This window comes from Aspergillus japonicus (genome assembly GCF_003184785.1).
Source record: "Aspergillus japonicus CBS 114.51 unplaced genomic scaffold BO86scaffold_24, whole genome shotgun sequence".
NCBI classification, from domain to species: Eukaryota; Fungi; Ascomycota; class Eurotiomycetes; order Eurotiales; family Aspergillaceae; genus Aspergillus; species Aspergillus japonicus.
The window spans coordinates 382284-401769 of NW_020291661.1; the positions used below are offsets into that span (position 1 = coordinate 382284).

General features: G+C 53.4%; 8 protein-coding genes across 8 annotated transcripts; 5 read left to right on the forward strand and 3 right to left on the reverse strand.

Annotated features, from left to right (window-relative positions):
* Positions 1–671: 671 nt before the first annotated feature.
* BO86DRAFT_389337 (dolichyl-phosphate beta-glucosyltransferase) lies at positions 672–2539 on the forward strand. The gene is made up of 3 exons (XM_025672104.1): positions 672–1108; positions 1208–2005; positions 2085–2539. The coding sequence occupies exons 1-3, from the start codon at positions 992–994 to the stop codon at positions 2427–2429; spliced, it is 1260 nt and encodes a 419-aa protein (XP_025527739.1). The 5' UTR covers positions 672–991; the 3' UTR covers positions 2430–2539.
* A 1077-nt stretch (positions 2540–3616) lies between these two features.
* On the forward strand, positions 3617–4369 carry BO86DRAFT_313132 (uncharacterized protein; the record flags this gene model as incomplete). The annotated part of the gene is made up of 1 exon (XM_025667991.1): positions 3617–4369. The coding sequence occupies one exon, from the start codon at positions 3617–3619 to the stop codon at positions 4367–4369; it is 753 nt and encodes a 250-aa protein (XP_025527740.1).
* Positions 4370–6542: 2173 nt separating this feature from the next.
* Positions 6543–7817, forward strand: BO86DRAFT_313267 (uncharacterized protein; the record flags this gene model as incomplete). The annotated part of the gene is made up of 2 exons (XM_025667998.1): positions 6543–6913; positions 6968–7817. The coding sequence occupies 2 exons, from the start codon at positions 6543–6545 to the stop codon at positions 7815–7817; spliced, it is 1221 nt and encodes a 406-aa protein (XP_025527741.1).
* A 723-nt stretch (positions 7818–8540) lies between these two features.
* On the forward strand, positions 8541–10048 carry BO86DRAFT_379376 (putative cell wall protein; the record flags this gene model as incomplete). Its single annotated transcript, XM_025670675.1, has 2 exons — positions 8541–8624; positions 8675–10048. The coding sequence occupies 2 exons, from the start codon at positions 8541–8543 to the stop codon at positions 10046–10048; spliced, it is 1458 nt and encodes a 485-aa protein (XP_025527742.1).
* Positions 10049–10471: 423 nt separating this feature from the next.
* On the reverse strand, positions 10472–12485 carry BO86DRAFT_362497 (ATG3/ATG10 family protein). The gene is made up of 2 exons (XM_025669918.1): positions 11600–12485; positions 10472–11516 (listed from the first exon to the last, which is right to left on the reverse strand). The coding sequence occupies exons 1-2, from the start codon at positions 12184–12186 to the stop codon at positions 10955–10957; spliced, it is 1149 nt and encodes a 382-aa protein (XP_025527743.1). The 5' UTR covers positions 12187–12485; the 3' UTR covers positions 10472–10954.
* Positions 12486–12620: 135 nt separating this feature from the next.
* BO86DRAFT_389340 (putative cyclin) lies at positions 12621–14138 on the reverse strand. The gene is made up of 2 exons (XM_025672105.1): positions 13749–14138; positions 12621–13635 (listed from the first exon to the last, which is right to left on the reverse strand). The coding sequence occupies exons 1-2, from the start codon at positions 14007–14009 to the stop codon at positions 12997–12999; spliced, it is 900 nt and encodes a 299-aa protein (XP_025527744.1). The 5' UTR covers positions 14010–14138; the 3' UTR covers positions 12621–12996.
* Positions 14139–14621: 483 nt separating this feature from the next.
* On the reverse strand, positions 14622–16540 carry BO86DRAFT_94771 (pectin lyase-like protein). Its single transcript, XM_025677823.1, has 3 exons — positions 15491–16540; positions 15214–15440; positions 14622–15162 (listed from the first exon to the last, which is right to left on the reverse strand). The coding sequence occupies exons 1-3, from the start codon at positions 16430–16432 to the stop codon at positions 14763–14765; spliced, it is 1569 nt and encodes a 522-aa protein (XP_025527745.1). The 5' UTR covers positions 16433–16540; the 3' UTR covers positions 14622–14762.
* Positions 16541–17257: 717 nt separating this feature from the next.
* On the forward strand, positions 17258–19413 carry BO86DRAFT_313074 (alpha/beta-hydrolase; the record flags this gene model as incomplete). The annotated part of the gene is made up of 6 exons (XM_025667986.1): positions 17258–17717; positions 17785–17901; positions 17951–18034; positions 18097–18141; positions 18196–18289; positions 18342–19413. The coding sequence occupies 6 exons, from the start codon at positions 17258–17260 to the stop codon at positions 19411–19413; spliced, it is 1872 nt and encodes a 623-aa protein (XP_025527746.1).
* Between the last annotated feature and the right edge of the window lie 73 nt (positions 19414–19486).

The window sequence follows — 19486 nt, forward strand, 5'->3', positions numbered from 1 at the left end:
TGACGGAGGACAAATCAAACAGGAAAGCTTTCGAGCTAGCATTCTGGAACATGATATATACACAGTTCGGGAATGGGACTCATGCAACTCTCAACCCATGCCATGGCCTAGAAAGCATTCTGATGCCATCAGAGGTTGAGAATAGCGATCCGATGAGTCACACAACTACTGTACCATCGAACAAAGTTAACGGTCTGGAGAGAGAACTGCACCGCCATGCAGGAAGTGGGTTGTTCTATCTCTTGATGACCCATTGTCGTTACAGAACGAGACTTGCACATGCTTTTGACTTCATGTCAACCGCATACATGGCCTGATATCGCAAATAGTCACTTGTATCCATAGCATTGATAAGAGCAATGAGACCTGAATTGGACAGAAGTCCAAAACCTGACATTCCTCGATTCCGAAGCCGAGCTTAGATAGTCTCAGTAAGCATAGTTTTATGTTTGAAGGAGAGGATGTCGCGATCGATAGTAGGTACCTAGTAGAAACAACAGGGGAAAGTCTCCACTTGGGTGACGACTGAGGCCGCGCAAAAAGGACAAGTAGAGTAAGGCGCGTTGGCCGTCCGTCTCGGCTCGGCGGGAGGAGCGGAGTTAACTTAACTAGTGGACTCCGTACCATACTTACTTGCCTTAGAGTAACTTATCCGTACTCCGTAATTAAACCCGCGTTGCCTGCCTGCCTGCTCGGATCAACCACGTTGCCTCCACTTCCTTCCCCCTCAATTATCAATAATAGTAGGATGGCTATCTCCCTCACTTTGGGATCGCTTTCCTCTCCCTCTTAATTGTTGTTTCCTATCCTCATCACCCTTCACCAATCCACTTTTTCCAGACATTTTCCGTGTCGCATGGCTGGCCAGGATCGGATTGTCCCTGTTCTTATCCCTTTGAGCATTTGAGCTCGCGCCTTCAGGCTTCCGCGAACGGTTCCAATCCATCGCTTCTTCGACTTCCCCCCGTTCGACTTGCTGTTGGATTGCACCATGGCTCAAGAGGCGTGGTCCGACATCTGCGTTCAATGCGTTGAGCTTCTGGTCAATGTTCCAGTCTCCGTATTACTTGTCACCTTCGCCGCAACCTTGACTGGTTTCCTTGTGCTGGTATGTTTACACCTGGTCTAAAACCAATCCCTTGGTGCACTCCGCTCTTTGTCGCCAGTCATCTCGGGCCATGGCTGACTGCTTTTCTTAATGAAATAGGTCTACGTTACCCTCTATGCAGTCGCACCTGTACCACGGAAGCCTTACCCCGAAGAGAAACAATATCGTACGCTCACTAAAGATGGAGCGATCACGGAACCTCAAGCCTTACCTTGTTGGCAAGATGCGTTGGACGCCAAGAGGCGTCCCGGTCGGACCCTCGAAAATCCTTCCGTGGAGGAACCTGAGCTGTTCCTTTCTCTCGTCGTGCCCGCATACAACGAAGAAGATCGTCTCGGGGGTATGCTGGAAGAGGCTGTAAATTACCTGGAACGGATGTATGGGACGGTGACCGGCGCCATTCCAAATGGCGTGGATGCCGATGCAGCGCAGAAGGCCCTCCGTCAGCGCAAGTCAGCGAACGGACATGCCAATGGCAGTGCGACATCTCATCCCGTGCACGACAACAAGGGTTGGGAGATCATCATCGTCTCGGACGGGTCCAAGGATAAGACGGAAGAGACGGCATTCACGTTTGCCCGGGACCATCAGCTCTCGCTGCACCCGAAGGGCTATTCGGGCCCTTGGACCCCGGGGACGAAGGAGGGTGTCCACATCCCTCCGGGGACGATTCGGGTGGTGACCCTCACTGAGAACCGAGGAAAGGGCGGTGCGGTGACTCATGGTATGAGACATGTCCGCGGGCAGTATGTGGTGTTTGCCGATGCCGATGGAGCCAGTAAGTTTGAGGATCTGGGCAAGCTTGTCGCTGCCTGTCAAGGGGTCGAGGACTCCTTAGGCCGTGGTGTGGCCGTGGGATCTCGCGCCCATATGGTTGGAAGTGAGGCGGTGGTCAAGGTAAGCTTCATCGTGTCGCCCATGCACGACTCCATTTACGAGACTCGCGCGGAGAGCTCCTGCTAATCGGTGATGATAGCGGTCCAAATTGCGCAACTTCCTTATGCACTCATTTCATTTAATCCTCTGGCTGTTGACTCCATCCAAGACCGCCACTATCAAGGATACCCAGTGCGGTTTCAAACTGTTTACTCGGGCATCGTTGCCGTATATCATCCCGTACATGCATTCCGAAGGATGGATCTTCGATGTGGAAATGCTCATGCTGGCAGAGTTTGCTGGCATTCCAGTGGCTGAAGTGCCGGTGGGCTGGCGGGAGGTCATGGGCAGTAAATTGAATGTGGTGCGCGACAGTGTCGGGATGGCCTGGGGATTGGCCGTTTTGCGGGCCGCGTGGTTACTCGGCATCTACCAGCGCACCTGATAACTAACTACTTCACCCTATGTATGCATTTGGCCTACCGTGGAAAAGGGGCACGGCATGGCACTGTAATAAAGCTTTGATTAATTTGATCGTGTCCTGGAACTGGTAATTGATTATCTTCGAAACACTGTCTTTTTCAAGGCAGGTGCATGGGCGTTTAGAGCGCCGGTGTGTTCCTCATCCGTGACGGCATCGGTGGCAAATTCAGGACCGGCAAGTTGGATGAACGGTCCCCGAGCCCCAAACGCGGGGGGAAGAACATATTACTATGTAGATATTGCATCACCGGCGGGTCGAGCATGGCTGAGAGACTGCGGGTGTTCTGACGGATTAGTAGGACTCGTAGTACTCTATGTATGAGTTCTGTACTGAGTATGCTCGTCTGAGGGGCCACGCCGTTGAGACTACTCCAAGCAGTAACTGGCACAATTTCCATTCACTCCTTCATAGTCTTTGTCTCAATCTTTTCTCATCGGCTGGCACGGGTAATCCCGAGAGCCTCGCCCTGTCGATAAACTTTTCGAACAAACTTCTGGGCCGAAGAAAAAAGAAAATTTCTAAGTAAAGAAAAGAAGAAAGAAAAGAAAAAAAAAAAATCGATCGGTGGTGGTCCGGTCCGAGTCTCGTCATAATTTTTTTTCTTTGCTCTACTTTACCCCCCTTTTGCCGTCTTTCTGCAATTTATTCGAATGATGCCGATGTGAGGTGATGTCTTAGAAAAGCAACAAAGCCCAAAGCCCCAAAGCCCAAGAAAGAGGGGGGTGGTCTGATATTCATCCGTCTTTGCTTTTTTTGGCCCCGTTTCTAGCTCTCGTTTTCTACTGCTGACCCGGGATTGCCTCCTTATACATCCATTTGCGTTATCGGACGGCACTTGGCATGATCTGATCGATTCCTCAATTTATCCAGTGGTGATCCGGTATCTGTCTGCTGGCCTTGACGACGCCTTGCCTGACGTGGATTGTCTCGAGTCGGGTCTTTATAGCCGATGCTACTAACATAGATCGGATATACAGTCCCAGATATATAAAGCAATTGGACGGCTGAGGCAGTACCATGAGCCGGTCTGATCTACTAATTCAAACTAGTTCATTCTTCACAAAAGGATTGACTTACTAAACCCCGCGACTATATCTAACTACTACTATCTGATTATCGTCATATCTTCATCACTCTGATTCTACTCAATGGGGGTACCGCAGCATATCGACCGACCGCCGGTGACTACTGCGTCTCCGAAGAAGTCGGCAAGCATGTCGTCCCATCTTCTCAAACTGCCCCTCGAGCTTCGTCTCATGATCTATGAATATGCGCTGGACGTCCCGAATGACTACATGGACCGGCCGATGATCGTGATCAACGATCGCGGCAATGTGTTCACCGCGCGCGGACGGTACCGAGCCCTCTCCATGTGTCCCAGCTGGGTGGGCGAGAACGGTCGAGTCCGAAATCTTTTGTCTGTGAACCGGCAGATCCACGACGAGGTCGAGGACTATGTGTACTCGCACAACACGCTCTTCTTCCTCAACTCCTTCAACCTCGACCGCATGGCCGCCTTCCTGGACACCCTTAGTGCCACGGCGCGGGACCGCATCCGCAGCGTCGGCTTCGAGATCTTCTTCTTCGTCCATTCCCAGACCGGGGTGCCCAAGCGCACGCTGAAGGAGTATGAGCGAGCGGCGCGCATGCTGCGCGACAAGCTGCCGCACTGGGAGAGCACCCTGTTCTATCTGGATCCGCGGTTCTATTACCCGTCCGCCTCGGTGGGGGGCCTGCAGTCGTCGGCGCGAGGCATCTGGTCTCTAGCCACGATGTTCGGCGCCCTGGGCAAGGATCTCCATTTCTTCCCCTTGCCATCCATGCACCGATATGTTATGGACGATGCAAAGAAGCTGCTTCAGGATCGGACGCGGGCGTCGCCTCAGAAGCTCGTTTTTTAGAGGGATCGATGGATGCTGGCCTTGTCGTCCTCAGTGGCCTGTTAGTCCTCGTGTCTTCGAAGGGGGAAAACAGACGTATTCCTCATATCAACCTTTTGTCATACCATGTACATTTTCTTTTCTCATTCTTGGTGAACATGAGCTTAGAGTTCTTTTTTTTTTTTTTCCTTTTCCCGCTTGATGTGTATCCGACTGGCCGTGTTCTATACTCCAGGTTACTTGTGGGGACTATCATCTGCAGGATGACGTTGAGCACCGACTGAAACCGAGGGATTTACTCTACCTTAACCCAAGGGTAAACTCCCTGAGTTTTGGCGATTCTCCACTCATAATATAAAACAGTATTATGAGTTTCCGCGCGGTCGCCAACGGCGGGAGTTCTGTTGCGATGGTTTTGGCTGGTTGCGCCCACTGGGAGGGAGTTTGGGTCAGCATAAGGATGGTCATTCATTCAAGGAGTTCTGTGGGCATTTCCGGGGTGCGATCTCTGCGCATATTTGTATATGTATATTGTATAGACTTTGCTTTTTGCATTTGAGATTCATGATCATCATCATTCTGCGCACCAGTCGAGGTGCAAATAAACGCGACTATCCATTCCGCGAGAAATTCCACTTTGTTTTTTTTACCGCCCCGCGCGGGTTCGATCTATAACTCACTCACTGCGATCACATACTCATGCAATCGGTTACATACATAGCATCGAATACTACGTTATCGGGTGGACATGCCAGATGATGAAGGATAATCCACATGAATAGATCATGGAACCATGAAATCATTTGGCCTTGAGTCAGGAATGGGCAAGCTTATTTTGGTTTTCTTGATTATTATTTATCATTTTTCTCTCTTTCCCAGTCGAGAATGACTGCGGTGAATCCTGGAGGGGGAAAAGGAACAAAGCAGATTATAACGTCATTGACCCCTCGTGATCGACTCCTTGTGTCTTCTGTTGTTGTTTTCTTCTATTGTCTGGACTGTCAATGTATGTCATCTCAAGAATCGCCTTCTTACCTTAATAAGTGATTGTTTCCGGCTCTTCTGCTTGTTCTTGTTGCTCCTGTTTTTGGTGGATGTCGACAACTGCTGTTGGGAAGCTACCTAACTATTCCACTGCCTGGTCCTGCCTGGTCAGTTTACTCTCTGTTCAAATCTGGTACGTGTTGTTGTACTTCAGTTGTACCACAAGCAGAGTAACCTAACCACCGATTCCGACTGCTGTTGCTTAACCTGACTCTTGTTGTTTCTTCCCCCGCATTTAGTGCTTAGTGATGGTGGTGGTGGAGGAGGAGGAGGAGGAGGAGGAGGAGGAGGAAGAAGATCTTCTTGGTCGCATCCTCCTCATCAGGCTCTGATCTTTTCTTATTTTTCTACGCTTTCCCCCTCACCCCCTCTCTCTTGTGCTCTCCCTTTCTTTCTCTCTCTCTTCTCTTCGTCGTCTTCATTTGGTCGATTTTCAGTCTGACAATGTCGCTCATTCAACCACCAAACTTTTAGGCTGTGATCACCCATCCATCCCCACTTTTCCCCATCGCATAACTCCAGTCAAGCGCAACGTCCACTTGGCCGTCCTCGTGTGGTCGCCTCTATCTACCACCGCCGTTTTCGTCCACACGAAACACCTCCTCTCCCTCCTCGCCCACCTACTCTACAGTTTGCCTCGCAGCTTCGAGTTGTGTTTCAGGCACCGTCCAAACATTATCAATCAGGGGTTCAATCCTACGCCCATTGACCGCTGCAGACAACTAGCTTTGACCCCCCACCCTCCCCCCCCTCTCCCCCACTCACCGGGTTGTTCTTATTCGCCACTTTGCTAAAGTGATCCGTTGTCGTGGTTCCCTGGCTCTTGTCATCGCGAAGCGGTGTCGCTGCATCCGTGCATTATCACAAGTTGTTTGGTTGTCGCCTCGAGCAGCCAACGGACTTTTTTCTTTTCTACCATACGAGCTAGTTAAGGCACTGATTTACTGATTGACTGACGGCCTTATTGTCCGCTTCATTCCAATTGTTGCCTCGTTTCTAGTGCGCCCTACTTTGCCCCTCATCTCTCCCCTCCACCCATCCCTTTATGAGGGCGCGATCATCCCTCGACGAACCTAGCAAAGTACTCCCCTTCCTCCATTCGGAGTGTCTCAGAAAACCCGATCTTTTTGAGTTACCCGCAATCAACACAATGAAGTCAGCAACTGCAATCAAGTCCCCCAATGGTCATGGGAGTGTCTACAAGGAAGTACGCTTCTCTCCTACTCCGACCCCCGTCCGTCGCACGCAATCGGTGCCAAATGCGCACCCCGTCTTGAATACCCATGGTGCCGCCGGCGTCACCTACTCGAGCCTGAGTGCCAGTTATCTCGACCAAGCGCGATTACTACTAGACCGTCAACGAATCAGTTTCGAAAATGAAAAGAAGTTGTTCAATGAGGAACGACAACTGTGGGAAAAAGAGCGGGCGTTGTTGAAGTCGAGGATATCTGAACTAGAAGCCCTGCTAAAAGGGCGAGGATCCACTGCATCGGCGACCGTGCTGCCGCCCGGCGCTTTTGCGTTGAGTTCTTTCTCCGCTAACAATGCCCCGTACGGTCGCTCCCACTCAGTAAGTTTTGCCGACCAATTTCACGCAAGTGCGCAGGTGTGGGAGGGATCTAGCCCTGGGAGCCGGCCCACCAGGGTATTTCCTGACGCGGAGACGACGGACATCCACACTTTATCGTCGATCCCGGAGCAAGGAGCCAAATATGTCTCTGCGCCATCTTTGGACGCAGCTCTTTCTCCCAAATCGCATGCAGTAGACCCCTCTACGGGCGCCAGTGTCCCTGTACCGATTGAGAAGCTGGACAGCAAGCTAGATGGGATTACCCTCAAGTCATCTGCCCTGCCCCCTGAAGTGGTTGCCCGCGTGATCACACCACCATCACCGTCGTCACTCGAAACCTCCCCGACCTCCTCGACCCGCCCCCCGAATGAGCACCGCAACAGTTTAAAACTGCGATTATCCGAGCTGGGTCCCCCGGAATTCAACCTGACCAGGAACGCCGGCCATACTCCCATGGCCAAGATCGATCGTGATATTGACACGGAGCAACCGTCTCCTCAGGAGGTCCAAGATGAGGCCAGCCCCCTTGCTCCGGCAGTGCTTCGGCAACCTGCAGAACAGTCCGATTCGTACTTTGCAGACTTGCCGGAAGACCCAGCTTTGAAGGGGCCGCTCTCCTTGTTGAACGAGGAGGAACACGACAGTAGCTTTCTGAAGGAGCTTGATCAGAGGCTTCTGGACCAGGTCAAGCAGGTCCTTGGCCACCACCGCAGGGGTTCTCGGGAGGAGAGGGAAGATGAGGAAGATGAGGCTGAGCCTCGCAGCCAGGGTGAAACCGACGAACCTGAATTGCGGTTCAAGAAGACCACCAATTTTGGCACGGCTTTTGGAAATTCGGACTGCGGAAAAGTATGAGGCTATTTTGCTGGTGCATGAATTTGTCCCAGTATATGCTTGGAGCCATTCGCCCTCTGTGGTGTCATATGGGTGAATTTGGCTTCTTAATTGGATACCATGACTGATGACTCTTGAATGATGCTGAACCTTTTCTTTTTGCATATGCATCGGCAACCATGTGTAACTACTAAATTCATTATTTTCTATCGGTGCCTCACTACGGAGTACTTTTTGTTGTTTGGTTAATTTGTTGGCCGAGCAGCAGTGATGAGTCTGCGGCTCCTTGCATCGACCCCGGCCGGAGCAAGCTACATCCCCACCTTATCTCCTTAGCCCCTTTGGTGAAGACAGGACTGCGACTGAAATTGTTCTAGGACGATCCGGACGGTGTGTGGCTGCTGCTGATAAGATGAGAGCTATTTGGATCGAGATCTTGGATCAATTGACGCCACTGTCTCGTGGGCCTTGCTTAGGCCCATGGGTTGCCTGGCAATGGGTACAAGGTACAACCTCCTCCTAGAAAGGGCTATCCCAGGGTAACTCCCTTACAAGGCCCAGCTTCAGGGTATAAAGACCTGATATATTCTGGTTGACTTGATCTTTCCTCAGACTCATCATCGGCTGTCTTCATCACAGCATCCATTCTTTCTCTACCATACACTCACTGACTGACACATTGCTGACTTTCTTTCAATTTGCAATCACATTCTTTCTCAACTCTTTTCACGGATCTTCACTACAATGTACAACTCCAAGAGCCTTTCGGCACTCTTGTGTCTGGCCCTCGTCACTCCTTCCGCTCTGTCGGCACCTGTTGCCTCCAAGGTAAGTCACTCTGATGAGCTAAATGTCCGGAAAATTCTAACATATCGCAGAGCACAACCCTGGCCGAAAGGCAATTCGACTCAGAGAGCTTCGCGGGTAGCGGCAGCGATATCTCCATTCCCGATGGACCCTACTACAACACGGCGAGCGCCGCCTCCTCTCGCTACCACGAAGGCAGCGGTAAGGACAACGGATCGCATGGAACGGACAGCAGCACCGCTGCAGGCCAGGCTTGGGATATTGGGATTCCGGACGGTCCCAGCTACACCGGAGGCAACGCCGCCTCCTCCCACTACCACGAAGGCAGCGACAAGAACGACGGTGGCAAGAGCGGTGGCTCGCATCAATCGGACAGTACCGATGCAGGCCAATCTTGGAACATCGGGATTCCTGATGGACCCAGTGTCAACATGGGCAACTTCTACCACGTGAGCCATGAGAGCACGGAAGCACCTAAGCCTGAGCCCAAGCCTGAGCCCAAGCCTGAACCCAAGCCCGAGCCTAAGCCCGAGCCCAAGCCTCAGCAACCGGAGACCACAGAGCCGGCATCACCACCTCCTTCACCACCGCACAATGAGCCGGCCCCTCCTGCTCCTGCTCCTCAGACCTCGGAGGCACCCAATCCCAACCCTTCTGCTGTGGCTCCTCCTACCCATGAAGGACCCGGAACTGCACCCGTCCCTGCCCCTCCGGCCCCTCAAACCCCGACCACCGCCCCTGCTCCTCCCCAGGAAAAGCCTGCGGGTCCTTCTGAGCCCGTCGCTCCTGTCCCTGTTCCTGTCCCTGCTCCTGTCCCGGCCCCGGCCCCCGCTGCCCCAGTTGATGTTTCTCCTGTTGAGAAGCCTGCTAGCCCTGCCCCTGCTCCCGAGGCTGAGGGCCCTGGTGCCGAGGAACCTGCTGAGGAGTGCCCTTCTCCTGAGTCTGAGGAGGGAGCTGCTCCCAGTCCTGCTCCTGAGACTGCTCCTGAGACTGCTCCTGAGACTGCTCCTGAGACTGCTCCTGAGACTGCTCCTGAGACTGCTCCTGAGACTGCTCCTGAGGCTGCTCCTGAGACTGCTCCCAGCCCTGCTCCTGAGTCCGCGCCTGAGTCCGCGCCTGAGTCCGCGCCTGAGTCTAGCCCTGAGTCTAGCCTCGAGTCTCCTGCTGAATCCGGCCCAGCACCTGGCCCTGAGACCGAAAAGCCTACCTCTACCCCCGCGTCTGCTCCCGCTCCCGAAGCCAAGCCTGAATCTGCCCCCGAGTCCGCCCCCGAGACCCAGCCCCAGCCCGGCCCCGACGCTCCCGCCGCCGCGCCCAGCAGCCCCGAATCCAGCCCCGCCACGGAGCCCAAGACAGCCCCCGAGGTGCCTGAGAACGAGAACAAGCCTGCCCCTGCGCCTGTATCCCCACCACTCCCCGCCTACACTTGTCAATGTCCTGCCTAGATTTTTGGGGTCAGGTATGATTAGTAGTGGCAAACTACATGCAGCGCTTCGAGCACGTCTTCTTTTCTCTCTCGACAATCAGCGATCATTTTTTTTTCTTCTTTGCTTTCATACTTTCCCTTCTCTATACAAATTTCTGGCTGATCATGTGTTGCTTCTCAACGGAGCCAAACCGGAGCATTTACTGGTGTGCGCATCCGTCGACTCCTAACATGATGTGTATTTTTTTTGTCGGAACTGAATGGGCGACACGTTTTTTGTTTTCTGATATTAGTAACTTTTCTAATCACGACGACCTCTCAGTTATTCAGTCAATTCTGTGGTTTTCTATTTATGGGAATGATAGTCTATTCGGTCTTTAGGAATGCAATTATCATTATTATCACTATGGGATTCCAGATTGGTAGGTTTCATTTCAAATTTCAGCTTACATCGTGGGTCGGATTCTTCATGGCTCGTTCGCTTGCTAGTAGAGTTTTGCAGTTTGCGAGGAAGGGAAGATGGAGAAAAATGAAGGGAAGATGAATTGGTGGAGGGCCGGGATTCATATCGCTTGAGGGAGCAGACGAACGGTTGTCCCATCTCGCCCAGGCCAAACGACCCCAAACGACCCCCTTGGAGAGAATCCAGATGACAAGCAGTAAGCAGGCATATTAGCGACCAGAACATTCAGCAACAGAGAAACTAAAGAGAAAAAGGCCAATGGTCGTTGGCAAATGGTCGTTGGCAAATGGTCGTTATTTAGTAGATAAGTGAAGTAAAGGAACCATGAAATGTAAACAGAAACGCAAACGCCCAAGCCGGAACCCAACTCCCTATGCCCAGTGCCTACTACACCTACCCGAACTCAACAACAACAACAACACACACGCAAAACAAGACAAAAAAAACGACGCACCCAAACTTTCAAACCCCCATCGTAAAATCATGCTCAATCCCCGGCGTCACACTGGCAATGAACTTCAAAAACACCACCAGATACTGATCCACCCGGATGGCAAACTGCTCTTCTTCCTCTGCTTCTTCATCGTGGTCATGCTGCAGCACCTCCCACTCATCGCCGCCGTGTCTCTCCGATTTGAGGGTAGCATCGTGCAGGGAAAGCCCGCGCACGGGATCGACCAGCCCTTCCGCCTGGGTATCTTGCGGCTGTTTTTGCTGGGCGGCGGCGGCGGCGGCAGCTCGCACCTTCTCGCGCCGGATCTTCAGCGCGGCGTCCGCGCGGTCCAGGAGGGTCTTCATGACCGAGGCGTGGCGGCAGGGGTGCACGGTGGCCATCTTGACGTTGCCATCAAACCAGGGGAAATCTTCGAGCGTGACGGTCTTGTCCTTGTAGTCGCCGACGATGTCCTCCATCATGAGCGGGGGCGGGAGCGGTTCTGAGGGCGAGAGGTAGCCCGAGAGGTAGAGGCGCGGGGTGCGGTAGAAGTTGCTGTAGGTGATGTAGAGATTGTAGGTTCTTGTTGGTCTGGGGGGGAGGGATGTCAGTGGGACTGTCTTTCTTTTTTTTGGTGGGGGGGGGGGGAAGGGGAAGGAAGGGAAAGATCCTACGTCGAAAGCCCCGAACTCTTCCCCACGGGCTCGCGGATAATCGCCTCCTCGTCGTCATCCTCATCCTCCATGTCGGGGATCTCTTCTTCCTCTTCTTCGGCTTCCTCTTGATCGGCACGGTCAGCCACGTTCCCCGCCTCGTCGACGGTGCGGATATCCCCTATCCTTCCCCCGGCAGCACTAGCTCCCTGGGCTGGTGTTGAGTTGGAGCCCCCACCAGTCCGCAACCACCCCTCCTCCTCATCACCATCACCGGCGGCATCTGCATCATCCCCATCCCCGAAAAGCATATCCCGAACAATCTCCTCCTCCCGCCCGGCATCCCCCGCGAAATCATCGTTCAACCGTCGGTGGCACGGCACGCCCCGCGTCACCAGGAACTGTTTGCCGGCTGGTAGGTACGAGACGCGCTTCGCCGGCGAGGAGGCGTCCGCCCACGCCCACGACGGGAACTTGTAGACCAGGTAGTCGCCGGCCAGCACGAACTCTTCGGGGGTGATCTGGCCGGTCGTGCGGAAGGTCGAGGTGCGGGAAATAGGGGCCAGACGGTCGCGCCAGGTGCTTAGGGTGGAGTGGAGGATGTTCATTTTGGGGGCAGGGGGGTTGGTGGAGGGTGGAGGTGTGAGGTTGGTGATGAACTTTGGAAGGGGGTTGTTGGGTTGCGTTGGTGTTGGGCTGTGGGGTTTCAGTTTGGGTGTGGGTGTGGGTGTGGGTGTGGGCTTCGTTTTGTGTGGTTGTGAGGCTGCAGTGGGTAAGCGTTGATTCAGAGTAGTATAGTCCAGTGAGTTGTGGTTGGAGTTGTGGTAGAGAGATAGTAATCGAGAAGTATGAGTATGCCAGGTTGGCGGTGAAAGGGAAGTAGGGGGAGATGAGGGGTGACGGACGTTGATCCCGCTGGTGACTCGGCCCTGCGGCACGCGGGGCTTATCGCTACTTATCATGTGGCTGAACTTATCACGGTACACTATGCACGTGAGTCCCTACTTGAGTGCAAGATTTCATCATATGGGCGCATAAGAATACCTCATTTCACTTTCTCTGATCATCTACTACTCACACCATTCTGGCCTAGGTCTAGCTTGCCTCTCCAGCTGGTGCATCCCCGATCCGAGGGCGCCACCTCCCGGATTCGTAGCGCCGCTACGGCGACACGAATAGGTCCCATCGCTTTCCAGCCGATAACAGGGCTTCTCCGGCTGGCAGCCGGGCAGGTGAGGACCCTCGGGGGACTCTTGTTCTTTGCAAGCCGGACCCGATCCCAGGCCTGGACCTTGGACGCTCGACCGCTCTCCGCCGGTCTCCAGCAGTGGGCTCGAGTCTCAAGCCAGCTAGCAAGCTGTGCTCTTTCTCATGATGTGGAAGGAATAGCTTCAATCCGCGCAGACCACCACCTCGATTCACTCCCCCTCCACGCGCCTCCGCTCAATCTCCGCCTCCACCTCCTCGACCGTCATCGGCACCGCCCGCCCCTTCCACTTCTCCAACTCCGCCCTCGCGAAACCCTCCATACTGCGCATCGCCACCACCAGGAACCCCAGCTCCTCGCGATCCACATCGAACACCTCCCACCACTCGCTGTTCACCAGCTTAACCCCTTCCTCCCGCGCCGCCAGGTAGATCGCCGCCACCGCCAGCGCATTCGGCTGGTGCGTCACGTACAGCAGCTGCGGCGACAGGAGCGCCGCGTTCAGGTGCTCGAACACCCGCCGCGCCACCGCCGGCGCCGCCACCCCCAGCGTCTGCAGGTACGTCAGCGACACCGTGTGCGGCAGCGCGACGTGCGTGTTGAACCCCAGCGTCCGCAGGATGCGCGCCTCCGTGCGCATCAGCCCCAGCCGCCGCGCCTGGTACTGGCCCTCCGTGAGCACGTAGGTCTCCGGATTCGGCGGTTCCTTGGTCACGGGGCTCGGGTTCGTGCACCACAGCGGCGACGCTTCTTTGGACAGGAGGAAGCCGTAGACGTTGAGGATGGAGCGCGGCGAGGTCGGCTGGAAGCTCAGTTTGGCTGTGAGGTACAGGGCCGCGGCGGAGATATCCTGCGTAGATGATTTGAGTTGTTAGTTTTGCGTCAACGCTAGTTGTGGTGTTTTGTAGGGCCCGGCTGCGGTGAATCCAAGCTGTTAAGCTGGACCCGAGAGAAAGCCATTACCTGCACGTTGTATATCCGAAGACTCCCTCCGTCGGCTCCGATCCAGAACCGCGTGAATGTGACAATGGCCTGCGCGATGATGTCCTGCGGTAGCCGGAGGTACACTCCTGCTGCCTGCGTGAGAAGGGCCCCGGCGAAGCGGATTGAGGCCTCGAGGTCGGGGGCGACCCCGTCGATGGAGGAGGACGAGTTGGAGAGTTGTTCCGGGGTCGCTAGCGCATTGCTCAGGAACTTGAGTCCGCTCGATGCTGGGGCTGCCATGGTCGACTGTAACAAAAGGAGAGGTTCTAAGAAATATAAACAGAGGAAGTCGTATCCGGGCGTTCGGGCAGAGTAACCCAGCGATGGTAGGCCGTGTCGAAAGCTGTTATCGCGGTGTTGTGTTGCGCCGTTGAAGCTGTTGATTCGGGGAGATTGCTCGGGCAGAATAGCTGATCCTTCACCGCCTGACTACTTTTGCTTATGTAAGGAGTTGAGGAAATGACCTCATCGATGGCTTGTGCATTGTTTGCGTCTGCTTCGTTGTTCGAATACTTGGAGTGAGTGAGACGGATAATTCTGGGCATGTCAGTCCTGGTAGGGCCTCTGACATACATAGTACTGTACTTGTGTATGGTCTTGATGCACTGATGAGGCTTAGAATCAAAGGGGATTCCCAAACTTTGTAGCAGGCAGTATTTTTGGTGTAGATTAGACATCTGGACTACGAATGTATGGAAGCATTAGGAGTATTGAGTAATACACACTCTCAACAGTAGCTTCGAGATTAGTACTTTTGCCTACCTCTCGTTGAGTTGTGACTCAAACATTTTGCAATAACGTTGCACTCCAGCTATATATATACTACCCATTGCTTTGCAAGTTGAGCGTCCACTCTGAGCAAATGTCGCGTTATATAATTAGACACTAGTATTGAGATTATGTCCAACAAGTAAGAGAGAACACACTCCAAGCCAGATATTATACATCAAGTGGTAAGCTTTTCACTGCCCGCGTGCACTCACACGCGAGGGCTCAACCCTTATGTTGGTGGCCCCCCTTATGCAGATGGAACGCCTTGTGGTCATGGGGGTTTGAACCATGCCCAGGCTCCTTGTAATTCGACGAGCAAGAAGTCTGTCCTTCTTGACCGGGAACGCTAGCAGTCTGGCTAGGGGCAGCCGAGCTTGGGCTTTGCTGGCTGGTAGCCACGGCTGTGCTGGACGGAAGTGCCGACGATCCTGCCACAGGTGTACTGGATGCGTACACCGAAGAGCTTGCTGCACCCAGACCACCAGGTCCGCTCAGGTGTAGAAGAGCGGAGTATGGAGACTGGCCCGGATAGAAGCTTGTTGGCATAGGGGGGATGGTGTAGGAGGTATTGGCCAGCATCGCCGTGGTAATATCGTCGACCATCCAGGCAGTGGTATACACTCTGGCGACAACGGGTTAGCGTGTTGAAATAACTTGCAGAGAAAGAGCTTACCCGATAGATGTCATTGTCTGATGAGCGGTATAACCGGTCGCGGCAGCGGTCGAGGCCGTTTCCAAGCACGCCCCCTTTCCATAGGCATTCTCGCAAGCGTAGTAGACGTAGTCACCCTCGCTGAACATGTTCACTCTCTCGAGATTGATATCCGTGCAGGGTACCTCGGATCCGCACTGGAGTCGAATAGCCGGACGTGAATTGTCCGAATTGTACCCGTGCCAGTTCTGTCTAGAATTAGCAATTGGTCCCGCAATACCTAAGAAGTTCAGTTTGCCTTGAAGGTGAGGTTGGTGATTTCCACTCCATCTCCGTCATTTGCCGCTCCCCAGCTGGAGTCAATCGACAGCGGATAAGCGCCGCCGCGGACCGTGACCGTGTCCCAGACGATGTTTCTGACCGTGCCGTTGCCCCCATTGTACTTGATGAAGCATGGGTCCGCATCGTTCGCGTAAATGTGTCGATAGTAGATGTCATGAATGTCAGTCCCCGTGCCGAGCGAGCCGATCGACATTCCACCGCTGAGATTGCAGTAAATGCTCTCAATCAAGAGGTTGGATGCAGGGTTCTTGACCGTCACGCACTCATCGCCGTTGGTTGCCTCGACGTCGTGGATCCACACGTTGTCTCCCCACACGTCAATCGCATCGGTACCTCCAAGAACAGTAGGCCCGCGCATGATGATGTTGTAGATTTCGCCATTGCTGACCGTGTCCAGGGTGAGGTAGTATGCCGGCGAGTCGACCAGCGCGAGTCCATGCACGGAGAAGTTGCTCATGTCGTGGAAGCGCATGAGACGTGGGCCGTACTCACCCTGCGACAAGTACTCGGTGCCGTAGCCCTGGATAGCACCGCGGGAGTTGCCTGAGAAAAATTCAAAGTCCGTGCAACCGCGGAAGGAAAACATCGTGCTGCCCTCAGCCCCGGTGCGATGAACCACCCCGTCGAGTTGCACGGCCGACGAGGCACCATCCTTTAGCGCTGGAAACGTCGCCATGGAGAAGTTGCCGGGTGGGATATAAACCAGTCCGCCCTTGGCGCAGTCACCCCAAGCAGCTGAGAGAGCGGGGCCGATATCTGTGCCATTATCGGGGAAGCCACCGTAGTCGACGATATTGCAGACCTTGTTGGCCGCCTTGGAGGCATAAGAAGTCGTCGGGCCGACGGCGCCAGACAACTGCGCGGCAGCCGGGAGGGCGAAGAGTAGGAATGTCAACATGTTGTCTTCATGTGGACTTGGGCGGGATCATGGTCAGTCGGCGAGAAATGTTGAATTATATAGATCGGACATCCTTCCCTTGATGCCTCCTTTCGTTGGCCACCCTTTCAACAGGCTCTCAGTGGATAGCATGTCGAGTCCGTAACCGGAACTTGGCCCCGTGGGATAGTCGCTGTCGTTGTTTCAGATTGAGTTATCACGCGCTTCGCTTAGATCCTAGACAAATCCGATGACAGCTTTCGTGAGATCGACAGATTCTGCAGCCGCAGCCCCTGATACTAGTCTATTCCCACAAGCTGGTGGTTGGCTAAACTTAGCGTGAGCTATTGGGCCCGGCGCCTCAACAGGGGTTTGACAGCATTGAGCCGTTGACATGGCATCGGCCGAAGTTCATACATGACTCGCAGAATATCGGGAAAAAACCTCGGCTATTGAGATACTGAGTAACTCTCAGGTGCAACTTGCAACAACGGACGTGAAGAAACATTCGTCGTCATCTTCGGCGGGGCCGGCTGTGGAGCCAACGGCACTTGGCAGAGATACCAAGTACCATATTCTATGGGAGCTGCTTTGCAAAGATATCAATAACCAAATATGAGCGTCAACTTCATGGAATGAGACTCATCGCTTCGGCCATTAGGATGCAAAAGACGGACAGCTTTGCTAACCGGAAATGCCGGTTAACAGTCAGCACTAATTGAACCAACACCCATTGTGTCATCACTGACACTTCTGACCCTCAATCCTAATGCTGCTTTCAGATCGATGGCCTGTAAGCACCTGCTGATAGTAATTTTTTAACACCCATACTTAATGTCTCAAGCCATGACCACACTCAAGATAAATCTTCTCTTTGGCCTTGTTGCTGTGGCGATAAGTCTCATCACAGCATATTACTCTCAGATCCGTCATCATCTTCTGGAGAGAGCGAACATCCTCATTGTTAGTGCATCCATCTTTCCACCAACGGTCACAGATTTCACTCGCGACATCAAATACATTGGCAGTCGCACTCCTGGAGTTGAGCACTTCCAGAATGTTTTTTATGCAGAAGAGCCAACCGGTCAACGACGATTTGCACCTCCAGTCCCACTAAGCCCGCCCAAGGGATCCATCATTGATGCTAGCAAGTCTGGTGCTTGGTGTCCTCAAGGCATGGGAGATATACTACCTTTCACCAGCCAAGTGAATAATATCAGTGAGAATTGTCTGAGCCTGCGAATTGCTCGACCTCCTGGAGTACACAGCAATGCGAAGCTACCAGTTGCGGTCTGGTTACATGGAGGTTTGTCCGGTCATCTCTGTTAGTAGGACAAGGGAGATTGTTTCTCACAACTTGTCTTTCGGGATAGGGGGCCATGCGCTGGGATCAGCGTCCGATATATTGTACACGCCAGACGGCTTGGTCAGGGCGGCTGCTGCGGCAGGGAAACCATTGATTTATGTTGGTATCAACTATCGCTTAGGAAGTAAGAGCCGCTCGACTTTCTGCGAACTTGCGGATGCTAAGTCACCTAGTATTTGGCTTCGCCACGAGCAAGGCAATGATAGAGACCAAGCAGACCAATGCGGGATTGCGCGATCAGCGAGCTGCTTTGCAGTGTAGGTTTCATGCCTTCGTCAAAGTGTCCCAAACGACTTTTGGGAACTGATATGTCGACCAGGGGTGCATGATCACATTGAAGTATTCGGGGGTGACCCAGATCGAGGTATCACTTCCACAGTCTTCACCTAGACGCGAGATGATTGACCAGTTCATTCAGTGACTGCTATCGGCCAGAGCGTGGGAGCCAGCGACATCGGCCTGCATCTGACATCATTCAACGGCTCCCAATACGTCCCTTTCCAGCAAGCAATGTTAGCCTCTTATAGATAACACTAGGTTCCCACACTGACTAATTCAACGTAGGATGATGTCCGGCGCACCCGGCGTCAATTTCAACAGCGACCCGGCCTTCGTTGCGAACAACACTGTCGCCATAGCTAGGCGAGTAGGATGCGCCAAAGACGATGACGGCCATTCCATTGAGACCTTGGAATGCCTGCGGGCTGTCCCAGCTGACTTACTGACCAATGTAACTGTCAAGGAGGCCCGAAGAGCCCGTCCCCCATTTGGTGAAGGATACTTCTACCCGACTATCGACCATGACTATCTTAACGGCCGACCATCTCAACTGATGCGTACCGGTAAATTCGTCAAGAATATCCCAATAGTAGCATCGTGGGTGACCAATGATGGCGCTTGGTATGCATCTTCGCAGACAACCACAGACGAAGACGTCCTTGGTAGCTTTGGTCTTTGGCTACACGGCCTTTCTCAATCAACGAAAGAAAAGCTCCTGCAATTGTATCCAGTGGAAGATTTCAACCACATGGTCCGCCAAGACTATGATGGTGAGATCTCGCCGCAATACTACCGCGCCGCGCAGATGAGTCGAGATATCTGGTTCACCTGCCCGGTATTGGACTTTTCATGGCAGTATGCCCAGACCGGAGGCTTGAACGCATCGCGGATCTGGTTGTACGAGCACAATGCGACAAGATTTGCACCTGTCTTTGAAGCGATGGGAGTGCCTATGTGGAGAGTGGCACATCTCAGTGATATCCCATATGTGTTCAATAACCTGCACCTAGAAGGAGGTGCAGATAACTCGTTGCAACAACTGGCGCTGAGTGAGACGGTTAGTAAGACGATTATCGGGTTTGTACATGATGGTAGCCCGGGAGGAGAGGGTTCTGGCGTGCAGAAATGGTCATCCGCATATCCTACTATGCTCGATGAGCAACAATCAGGCGAGAGCGCTAGTAGGCTGTCGATTCAGGTCATCGGAGGTCCTCTAGGTTTGTCGGAGGTGGCGATAGGTAGAGAGGAGGAGAACGGTGTGATGACTGCAGCACAGCGAGCATTAGCGTGGGAAAAGTTGTTTGATCGGTGTGATTTTATCAACAGTCCTCAGATGAGAGATGAAGCTGGAGTTTGAGATCAGCCAGTAAATGCTCCCTGGTTCTGTTAATTCGAGCAATTTATGCCATTGTGCTTTGATGGGATGCAGG